At 36.4% G+C, this 11833-nt stretch overlaps 1 protein-coding gene and 1 pseudogene across 1 annotated transcript; one reads left to right on the top strand and one right to left on the bottom strand.

Moving 5' to 3' along the window:
* Window positions 1-1504: 1504 nt before the first annotated feature.
* Window positions 1505-3787, top strand: LOC107918970 (uncharacterized; annotated as a pseudogene).
* Window positions 3788-8363: 4576 nt separating this feature from the next.
* Window positions 8364-11158, bottom strand: LOC107919486 (probable leucine-rich repeat receptor-like protein kinase At1g68400). The gene is made up of 3 exons (XM_041109020.1): window positions 10944-11158; window positions 9335-10836; window positions 8364-9214 (listed from the first exon to the last, which is right to left on the bottom strand). The coding sequence occupies exons 2-3, from the start codon at window positions 10476-10478 to the stop codon at window positions 8565-8567; spliced, it is 1794 nt and encodes a 597-aa protein (XP_040964954.1). The 5' UTR covers window positions 10479-10836; window positions 10944-11158; the 3' UTR covers window positions 8364-8564.
* Between the last annotated feature and the right edge of the window lie 675 nt (window positions 11159-11833).

The following is an 11833-nucleotide window of genomic DNA, read 5'->3' as shown; positions in this document are numbered from 1 at the left end:
CACTAATAAAATAAAGTCGCATCAGTAAATTTTAAAGATAACAAAGTATTATTGTACACCCATCTATATCTACTATCTTCTCCAACTTAATTTAACTTTAATTAAATTACTTAAAATAATTAATTTTTTAAATTATAAACAAACATATTTTCTTCTTTTACAATTTTTTTAATCATTTTGTTTTTTTCAAAAGTTAATATTTATTATTAGGACATTTGTGAGTTGGGCCAAGTAGTTTGATTTGGCTCACAATAAAGAGTCATCAAGACAGATCGTTAATGCGTCTAACCTTCCTCTATCAGGTGACTGGATTTTTTTTACACACTGATGGACCCGTTAAAGTTGTTGCAAGTTTTGCTGGTGGTGGTGGTGTAGTGCGAAATCAATTTGGCGATTAGATCTTTGGGTTTAATCATTATTTAGAGGATTGTTCAATTTTTGATGCAGAGCTTTGTGGTATTCTTGATGGACTGACTCTCCTTAAAAGATGGGGGTTTAATAAGGTTTTGATCCATATTGGGCTAATGCTTAATAAAATAAACCAAAACTAAATCTTGAGGTGGCTAATGCTTTCCAAGATGGGCATTTAGTAGAGCAGCATCAACTTTAATGAGAAGGTGTTATCCGGTATTACAGACTTTGGATCGATGGAATATCAAACACATCCCAAGAGAGAAAAATCAAGTGGCTGAATGCATTGCTAAGACGGCTCCCAAAATGAACACTGAAGTGCAAGTCTTTAAAGACACCCTTGAACAACTTGGAACTGTTTTATGTGTTGATAGACTTAATGGTTTTCTAGCTTTTGATGATCTAAGTTCGTTTTCTTTTGCATTGTATTTCTCACAAAAAAGGAGAGATTATTTTAAGTAATTTAATTAAATTTAAATTAAGGTGGAGAAGATAATGGATATAGATTAATATATAATAATATTTTGTTATCTTTAAAATTTAATGATATGACACTATTTTATTGGTGGTTAAAATTATGCAAATGTAAAAGTATAAATAAAGCTATATTTAGAATTTAGAAGCAATGAGTTTTGTTTTCTGATTTAAATGAGTTTATTTATTCAGCTTATATGTGAATTTTTTTTTCCAAATTTTTCAATTTGTTTTCTGATTTAAATGAGTTTATTTATTCAGCTTACATGTTAAAAAAATATTTTTTTTTCCAAATTTTTCAATGTTTAATAAAATAAACCAAAACTAAATCAAGTTAAACATATTGGGCCATTTACATAAAAATAAAAAAATATTGGGTCATTTATTAAAAAAAAGAAGGACGAAAAAAAAGTCACTAACTTTGCCTTGTCCAATGTGGCAAGTTAGTACGTCACCTATCCCTAACAAAAAATGTTAATAATTTGTCACTTTTCGATAACCTTAGTAATTATTTTATTACTTTTTAAAAATTACTGAATTGAAACTTGAGGTGACTCTTTTATCGAATTACTTGTTAGTTTTATTTTTTATTTTTTTAACACAATATTTGTTCTGTCTGGGCAAACCAGTTCCACTTGTGTTGAACTCCCCCGCTCTCTTCTTCACCCATATTGACACACTCAAAACGAAGAAAAAAGAGGCTCAGTTCTTAACCCCAAAAAAGAAGTCCAAAAAGTTCCTGCATATTGGAACTGTGGATTGTGTCCATATATCAGATTGGAGCTGCAGATTACAACGAAGGCCTTTTTATTTTTCTTTTCTCTTTAAAGAAGTCATAAATCCAACGGCCAAGGTGAATACAATTCATCTTTTCTTCTTGTTTTTATTGCTTTGAACTGAGAACAAAGTTGGGAAAGTGTCATTAAGTTTTTGATATTTTACTATATATATATTCCTTGGATTCCAGTTCCTATGAAGAAAAGTTCATTGCTTTATTGGACTCTGAGTTTAACTGTTAATGGGTGTCAGTTCAGTTTCAAGCCTGGGTTATTTCTGGGTTATGCTTTGGAAACTGTTTAGTGAAAGGGGTTTCAGCCTTTTTTGCAAGTAAGGTCTACACAGGTTTTAGATTGGGGGTTTACCTCTCAGCTATTTACATAATTTTTTAGAGGTGGGCGTGATTTCAAGTTGCCAACTTAACACACACACACACACAAAAAAAAAATCTGACATTTTAGATACTGGATTTTAATAATCTTGGTTTCTTGTAGTAACTCAAGAGGTTAATAGCCTCGCTTCGATTTCAAATTCTCATGTACTAGGGTTTTTCTTGAAGGACTGAGGGTTTAGGTTTGAATCTTGATTTAGAATTTGTTTGTTAGTTTCAGCCTTGAGTTCTATTTGGCTAAATCCGAAAGCTTTCTTCTCTTGGAATTTGTTTGGAGAAAATTAAAATATTCTATCTTTTGATCTCTAGGTGAAGTTGATTTCAAAAGGGTTACTTTGTTTTCCTCTACCAGGTTAATTTTCTTAGTATTTTCATGGATTCTCCACAGTTAGTTGCCTCACCATTCAAAAGCTATGTTGTAGCTGAGCCTGAGCAGCAGTAGAAATCTAAACTTTTTACTAGGAACTCTGGTGGCTTATCAGATGGTTTTGAAGTTAACACAAAGGAAGCTGTCGTTTTCGATCGACACAATTTCATTGGTGTTGTTGAGGTTTATGTTTATCAGGCAAGAGACATCCATAACATCTGCATTTACCACAAGCAGGATGTCTATGCTAAGCTTTGTCTCACCAGTGATCCTGAAAGCACATTTTCCACTAAGATCATCAATGGTAGTGGGAGGGATCCGGTGTTTAATGAAAACCTTCGCCTCAAAGCTCGAACCATTGATTCCTCTCTCAAAATTGAGATAGTCATGATGAGTAGAGTTAGGAACTATCTTGAAGATCAGTTGTTGGGGTTTGCGTTGGTGCCACTGTTTGAAGTAATCCTCAAGAATGGAAAAGCTAGAGAATGAATTCTCTCTCTCTTCCACCGATCAGTTCCATTCACCTGCTGGTTTTGTCCAACTCTCTCTTGCATATGTTGGATCATCACCTGAAGTAATGGCTATTCCAATAATGCATATGGATTTAGTTGCAGAGAAGACCGTGAAGGATTCAGAAATAAGTGAGTGTGAATTAGAGAAGATTGAGTTTACAGATCCAAAAATTGTGAATGAAAACAAAATGATGGTTTCTGAGTATTTTGGGATCCCATGTTCCAGTTTAGACTCTGAAATTTCTGGAAGCCTGGTCATCTCCAATGCTAAAAATCGAGTTAGTTTGGATATGGCTGTTAATGTAGCGGAAAGCTTCTCAACTGCTACAGTCAATTCCATTCCTGTTCCTAAGCTAGAGTCTCCTCCAAGCAGTGTGTCAACTAATTGAGTCTCATCTCCATCAGCTGATAGTCCAGTTGCTTCAAAAACTTCTATGGAGGAACACATTTCAACCCCAAAAGAGAAAACTGCTGATGCTAGAGATGCTGACAGTAGTTCCTCCAGGGCACGTAGTGATTCCATTGAAAAACCTTTTGTTTCTGTCAGCATTGAGCCTGAGCAGAAGGTGGTGCAGCAAGAGATAGTGGACATGTACATGAAAAGCATGCAGCAATTTACTGAGTCATTGGCTAAGATGAAACTACCTTTGGACATTAACAAAGGAGCAACCAAATTGGAGAATTTGAGTACTACAATTGTTGGTGTTTTTACAGAAAACAAAGGAGAAATGAAACTAAGAACGAATGCTAAGGAAGATTGAACAAGAAGAAAACTAAAAAAATGATCTCTCTTTATTTCATTGAGTTGAGAAACATATATGATACAAGATAATTACCTAATATGTAACTACTCCCACTAGCTAATATTTGACTAAAACTTAACTTAAATTACACACAAAAGAAGCTAACATGTCAGCCATTACATCAAATTCAAATCAACAAGAAGTCTTACTAACTTGAAGTTAAATTACAAAGCAACTAAGGCAAGTTACAAATGAACAAAATGAACAAAATGTTGCTGCTCCACTGGTTCGCTTCAATGCAAGTCTCTTGTTGCATTGCAGGCCAAAGCTTAACACTCTTCCTTGGACTGTATGCAACAAATACCAATCCTTCTTCTTAAGGAATCAAACTTGGTAGCACCGAGAGACTTAGTTAGAATGTCAGCTAGTTGGTTTTCTGAGCTGCAATGAATCAGATTTACTTCCCTTGATTGTTCAGCCTCTCAAACAAAATGAAATTTAATCTTGAAATGCTTGGTCTTGCCATGAAATACTAGATTTTTGGCTATGGAAACTGCTGATTGATTATCAACTTTGATCTCAGTAGCTTCAACTTGGTTTTCATTTAGGTCACATAAGAGCTTCCCAAGCCAAATGGCTCGATTAACAACTGTAGTAGCTGCAATGTACTCTGCTTCTGCTGTTGATTGAGAAATGGTTTGTTACTTCTTTGAACTCCAACAAAAGGCCCCTGAGCCAAAAGTGAAGAAGTAGCCATAAGTGCTTTTCATGTCATCAATTGATCCAACCCAATCACTATTAGAATACCCGATCAACTTAAGCTCTTTTGTCTTCTTAAATTTCACTCCATAATTCTCTTTTGTCTTCTCAAAATTCACTCCATAATTCAAAGTCCTTTTCACATATCTGAGAACTCTTTTGGCTGTTTTAAACTGAACAACATCGCAGCAATGTATGAATCTGGACAGAAGGCTAACAGCAAACATGATATCAAGCCTTGTAGCTATTAAGTAGAGAAAACAACCTACCAGGCTTTGATACTCATTCTCATCAACCTTTTCATGATTGCCACTACTGGTTAATTTTTCACCTTGAGCCACTGGTGTGCTAACAATTTTGCGGTTGGACATGCAAAATTTGTTTACGATCTTCAAGGCAAAAGCCTGCTGACTTATGAAGATGGCATGGTCAGATTGATTTGCTTTCATGCCAAGGAAGTAAGTCATTTCCCCCAAATCAATTATCTCAAAAACATCTTGCATCTGCATCTTAAATTCTTCAATCATTTCCCCCTTGCTGCCTGCTACCAACAAATCATTCACATAAAGTGACAAAATCAGTAGGGTCTCACTTTTAGACTTCTTTACATAAAGAGTAGGCTCACTAATACTCTTCTCAAACCCGAGCCTAGACAGATATTCATCAACTCTGTCATACCAGGCCCTTGATGCCTGCTTCAGAGCATACAGGGCCTTTTTCAGCTTATAGACCCTATGCTCTTCATCAAGAACCTTGAATCCATCTAGTTGTTCAATGAAGATGTCTTCCTTAAGGAAGCCATTCAGAAAATCAGACTTGACATCCAATTGGTGCACTTTCCATTACTTTTGAGCAACCAAGGCAAACAGAAACCTTATTGTATCTAACCTTGCAATTAGAGCAAAGTTTTCCATGAAATCGATGCCATACTGTTGGCTGTATCCCTTTACCACAAGTCTTGCCTTGTGTTTGTTTAGAGTCTCATCAGCATTTTATTTGACCTTGAACACCTATTTCACACCAATAACGCTCTTCTGGTTTGGTCTGTCAACCAATTCCCAAGTGCCATTCTTGTGTATTATCTCTATTTCAGCTTATATAGCCCTTTTCCAACATTCTTCTTTAGCAGCCTTATCAAAATTAGTAGGCTTAAGTATTGCAACATCACATCTTTGATAGATGTCAGTGATGCTTCTTGTGCCTCTCATAGGTACATCATCAAAATTATCATCAATTGGCCCTTCTTTAGCTGGTTGTAGATTTCTATCTTGCTGATCTTCCTCACTCAAGCTTGCATTTGTTCCATTCCAATTCCATACTCTTCCTTCATCAAATTTCACATCTCTGCTCACCATGATCTTCTTTGTTGAGGGATCAAACACCCTATAACCTTTCTTGGTGCTATTGTAACCAACAAAGATCCCTGGCATAGACCTTTTTTCTAATTTGGTTCTCTTTTCAGCTGGGATAAGAGAATAGCAAACACAACCAAACACCTTTAGGTGTGAAACTGTTGGCTTGAGTCTATTCCAAGCTTCAAAAGAAGTTTAATCTTTGACAGCATTAGTTGGCAACCTGTTAAGCAGAGACACTGAGGTGTTCACAGCCTCAGCCTAAAATTTGCTTGGCAATTTGCTTTCAAACAGTAAGCATCTAGCCATGTCGAATACTGTTCTATTCGTTCTTTCACACACTCCATTTTGCCGAGGAGTATAAATGGTTGTCAGCTGATGATGAATTCCAGCTTGTTGTCAGCCTAAAACTTCTCTGACAAGTACTCAGTCCCATTATATGATCTTAAGGCCTTAATCTTGTAGCCTGATTGATTCTCAACTAAGGCTTTAAATTTGTTGAATGCTTCAAACACTTCAGACTTTAGTTTCAAAAAATAGACCTAGTAGAACCTAGTAAGATCATCTATGAACAGTACAAAGTATCTACTGTCATTCAAAGAAGAGGTCTTCATTGGTCTACAAATGTCAGTATGGACCAATTCAAGCTTATCTCGAGCTCTCCATGCCTTATTAACTAGAAAAGGCAATCTCACTTGCTTCCCAAGCTGGAAAATTTCATACACACTCTCTCTAACTTCAATTTTAGACATGTCTTTAACCAAGTTCAATTTGTGCAGCAAATCAAGTGATTTATAATTGACATGGCCTAGCCTTTTGTGCCATAAACTAGCTTTATCAGTAAGACTAGTATATGCTTTCTTTTCTAGCTGATTCACATCAGCATAAAGCACCTATCAGTCATAGCCACTGTGACTAGTTCTTGACCAAATGAGTCCTCAATAACACATGAGTTATTCTTGAAAACAAGTGAATAACCCTTCTCAATCAATTGACCAACACTAAGCAGATTTTGGTCTATATTAGGCACAAAAAGGACATCTGAGATTATTTTGTTACCTGACAGTGTGCTTATTGCAACATTGCCTCTGCCTTTGGCTTCAATGAGGTTTCCATTTCAAATCTTGACTTTGTAAGCAAAACTTCTATCGAGATCCTTGAACAACTCTTCATCATATGTTATATAATGAGTGCAGCCACTGTCTACTAACCAATCTCTTCCGACTTTGCTTGAGGTTGCAAAATAAGATGCAGTGAAAACATGCTCCTCCTAAGCTTGAATATCCTCAGCAGCCTGAGCTTGATTTTGCTACTGAGTTTGTTCCCTTCCTTTGTTCTTGCACACCTTAATATGACCAGACTGTTTACAGCTCCTACACTGAATATCAGGTCTATACCAGCAGTATCTCTCCAAATGTGTGGACTTTTTGCAGTGAATGCATGGTGGAAATCTCTTCTTTCTTGCATCCCTCTTTTGGTTTCTCCCTTTTATCAAGCTATGGTTTCTTCCCTTTGTAGCTCGAACTTGAAATTTCTTTGGCTTTTGGTTGGAAAGCTCCTTCTAGATGCTCCTCCAGCCTGTTGGTCCTTCTTTGCTCAAGTGCATATAGAGAGTTTATCAACTCAGACAATGAGATGGTTGATAAGTCTCTCGAGTCCTCCAATGAGGAGATCTTTGACTCAAAATTTTCAGTGAGAGCAGAGTTGTTATGATACCATTTGTTGGTGTTTTTATAGAAAACAAAGGAGAAATGAAACTAAGAACGAATGCTAAGGAAGATTGAACAAGAAGAAAACTGAAAAAATGATCCCTTTTCATTTCATTAAGTTGAGAAACATATATGATACAAGATAATTACCTAATATGTACCTACTCCCACTAATATTTGACTAAAACTAGGCTTAAATTACACACAAAAGAAGCTGACATATCAGCCATTACATCAAATTCAAATCAACAACAAATCTTACTAACTTGAAGTCAAATTACAAAGCAACCAAGGCAAGTTACAAATGAACAAAATGAACAAAATGCTGCTGCTCCACTGGTTCAGCTTCAATGCAGGTCTGCTGTTGCATTGCAGGCCAAAGCTTAACAACAGTGATAAAAAAATACAGGCATCGAAAACCACAGGCTCTCGGGTGTTCTATGGAAGTAGGGCATTTTTCTAAGCTTCCTTTGAACAAAGGAAGACATACAGGTGACTTTAGATTTAATGGTGTGTAACATGTATCATTGTAATGTATTGTGTTTCTTTGTACATGGTTTAGATGAGTGGGAAAATCATGACTTGCACTGTTAACTAGCTTTGTACCATTGCAACTGCTGGTGTATATGGACCTTTTATAACATGTCTTTGTTACTTACTACTGATTTCAACTTTTTCAATAATTGCAAATTACATTGCGTGTATGTAAACCATATCCAAATTATGCATGTTATCATCTACTGTAATAATTGGACCCACTTTCATATGGTGATTTCAGGCACATAAAAAAGGGGGGATGTGGTTTTGGTGGTGGGGGACCATCCAAAATTTTGCTTTTGCCTGTTCTGCATAATTAGAATTCAAGATATCAGTGAACCTATATTCCTTTAACAAAATATTACAAACATGACACAAATACACGATCATATAATGTAGGCCACAAAATATTCAAGATAGATGGCTTATTGAACTTAACAAGGAGGGGCTTCTTCCTGCAAAATCAACGAAATGATAAGATTGTTCCGGTGTTGAAGGGAGAATGGAATATAAGAACATACTGAAGTTTCTACTAACAATTTGATCCTGGAGTATCCCAAGTTTCAGGTATGACAGTGTGAAGTATACAGCAATCTGGGTGGCCTGATTCCCAGGAAGACATCGAAGAAACCGAACGATCATCGTGTGCAGACAAAGCCTCATCGATTGTTTCCAAGACCTCTGATGTAGTTGGTCTATCTAGTGGTGAATAAGATGCACACTTCAGAGCAATATTTAGCAAAGGAAATGCCCACTGCAATGCGGTTTCAGTGACCTCCTTGTCAAAAACCTCTCCAGTCCATTCTTCCCTCACCATCGACTTCACCCACTTCGGAAGGTCTACTCCGGTTTTTTCCACTGTCTTACCAGTTAGTAACTCCAGTAGGATGACTCCAAAGCTGAAAACATCGCCTTTTTCCGATAAACTTTTCTCGGGTGCTGTATAACCATTGGAGAAAAGGGAATTCTTTTTGGGGTCTAAAAGCCTTGAAATCCCATATTCACTTATCAATGGTTCCATGCTGTCACCCAGCAATATGTTTGAGAGCTTTAGATTTCCATGAGGAATGATCTCGTCTGCATCATTTGGATTCTGATATATGAATGCCAAACCCCTTGCAAGTCCACTTGCTATTGTCAGTCTAAGTCTCCACGGAAATTCTCTTTTCCCTTCAATGTAGCCTGCAAGTTAACAAAAACAGTTTTTAAGAGAGAATTTCAATAGAGTAACCATATTGACTAACATTGGAAGTCCGAAACTTTGGTCACGAGATGACTGGCAGTATAAGTTTCTCGACATACCTTTTAGCAAGTTTAGGAGGCTTCCATTGTTCTGATACTTGTAGAACAGAAGCTTTTCTTCATTTGTACAATTGTAGCCAACAAGGGGTAGGATATTTCGATGCTTCAAGTTCCCGATCCGTGTCATTGTTTGGCTGAACTCTTCAAAAGACACTTGCAACTTCTTCAATCTTTTGACAGCATAAGTGGCATTGTTCTTAAGTATTACCTTGTAAAGGCTACTGCAAATTCCCTGGCTTTGTAAATCAGCCGAGGCTTCGAGGAGATCATCTAATTTAAAGCTTTGATGGTCCTCAACAAAAAAAACAAGCGCTTGGTTTCTATCCTCTTGCTTCACTTCCTGTATAGCATTGATCGGAGAGAGTTTGAGCGGTGTTTCTTTAAGCACCTTTTGTGCTTCTTTCTCTTTCGCTATTTTATCGGCCCTCTTTCTCATATAGTATAAGAACACAAAGAGGAACCCAAAGCCAAGATATAAAGGGATCAAAACAACCAATAGATCGATGGAATTATCTTCACTGGAATCTTTTGAGGCACCTGCAGCTTGTTCATCCTTTCTTCTTGTGTTTAAATGACCATCACTTTGTAATGAAACTGGTTTCTTTAAATACTTATTAGAATGGTCGAATTCCTTTCCAATATATGGACCGATGTTGGTAAAATGATTGTTAGAGATGTCCAAACTCTTGAGATACTTCAACTTGGTTAGAGTGTGAGGAACTCTCCCACTTAACGAATTGCTGCTTAAGTTGAGATACCTCAGCCTAGTGCAGTACGATATCGAGCTCGGTATCGTTCCGTGTATAAGATTCCTCGATAAGCTAAGAACTTGAAGCTTTCGAAGTTTGCAGAGGGCATCTGCATCTATTACACCACTAAGATTCAGATTTTCAAGCCTTATTTCTAATATTGAGGTAGCCTGCAGATTGCACTTCACACCATTAGGCTTATGCAAGCATGGATTTTGTGACAAGTGGTTCCATTGAATCCCAAGTTCGTTTTGTGGATCAACAGATCTAATGAAGCTAAAAAAGGATTTGGATTCATATAACTCACCTCCCATACAGGTTTTGATTAATGCAGAAACAACCGCAATGCATGTTAGCCAGTTGAGAAACAGATCAAACCCTCCCTTTCTCTGCATTTTTGTACAAAGTTTCTTCAAGTCAATGGAAACTTGTTTAAAAGTTACTTCAAAGGCATCATTGTTCCTTCCTCCTTGTTTTTGATATATCTGAAAAAGGACATTTTTTTCTGTCTTAGTTTCCAAAGCTCCCTATTAAATTATACAAAAAAAATGTGGATGAACTTCGAGTAACTCGTCATCTTCAATGAGATGCTACACTCGTACTGGAATTTATTAAGCTATGTTACTCCTACCGTTCTTTTTTTTAAAAGTATTCGAGCTCATGTGCATAACTATAAAGGATACATATATTCACACCCAAGTCCGTGACCACTCCAATATCATGCTCGCAATATCAGTCTTGTTTTCAATAAAGCTGCAGACAAGAATCTAAAACTATTAGTTAGAGTGATTATTTTGGGTGAGGAAATCTGTGAGCAACATCATAATGAAGGAGTAAGTGATAAGATATTGGGACAAAACCTATGTTTGGCGGCTTCGAAGCTTTTCTTCATTTTGGCCACATTCTGTTTTTCTCACCATGACAACAAAATTACGTTGATAACCACAAAGCAACACTGAGTCAGCCGTACACAACCTAACTTTGAGTTTATCCACTTCTTACTCCTAAAACTCTTAAGTGAAAAAGTAGAAATAAAAGCAAATTACAAAAACTAGACCCTCCCCTCTAAAGGAGAAGTCGCAAACAGACAACCTGTAATCTCGATGTTAGACCAATTTGATCAAATAGTCAGCTTCTTAATTTTCCTCTCTACAAATATGCCTGATATCTCATTGTTTAAAACGCGATAGTATTTGATGAATACTTTGAACCAATACAGAGTGGAACCTTACAGAAGATCCATTTTAAATAGCTATAACTGTTTCAAGACAGTCAGGTTAAATTAATCCACTTTCATAAAACTCTTAACTTTAAACAAACTTACTTAGAACTTTTGGCTACTAAATTTACACTATCTTATGAATGTAAATATAAATCATCTTTGCAGTTCAAAAATTGTTAAAATGTGCCAACAATATGATTTTATTAAGATAAAATTTAAAATCATGGAAACTTCGTTTCTACACCAAACCCTATCAAATTTATTTTAAATTTGCTCCCTCGAAAGTCTTACTAAATTGTCTTTATATGTTCTAATTTGATATTATTGTGGGCCAATCCTGCCAGGGCCCATAAAAAAACTAAAACCCAATACAACCAATTACAAACTCAACAAAAATTAGATAGGCCCAAAACCAAAATTTCCCAATTCAAGCCCAATTAGCCTAATACCCAAAAAAATAGAAAAACAAAAGAAACCTTAGTCCGTGCTGCCCCTAACTCCCATAGATCTGCCACCGACTGTGCCACC

This window comes from Gossypium hirsutum, chromosome D13 (genome assembly GCF_007990345.1).
Source record: "Gossypium hirsutum isolate 1008001.06 chromosome D13, Gossypium_hirsutum_v2.1, whole genome shotgun sequence".
Taxonomy (NCBI): domain Eukaryota; kingdom Viridiplantae; phylum Streptophyta; class Magnoliopsida; order Malvales; family Malvaceae; genus Gossypium; species Gossypium hirsutum.
Note: the sequence above shows the minus strand (reverse complement) of the source record. Positions and strands in the feature narration are given on the sequence as shown.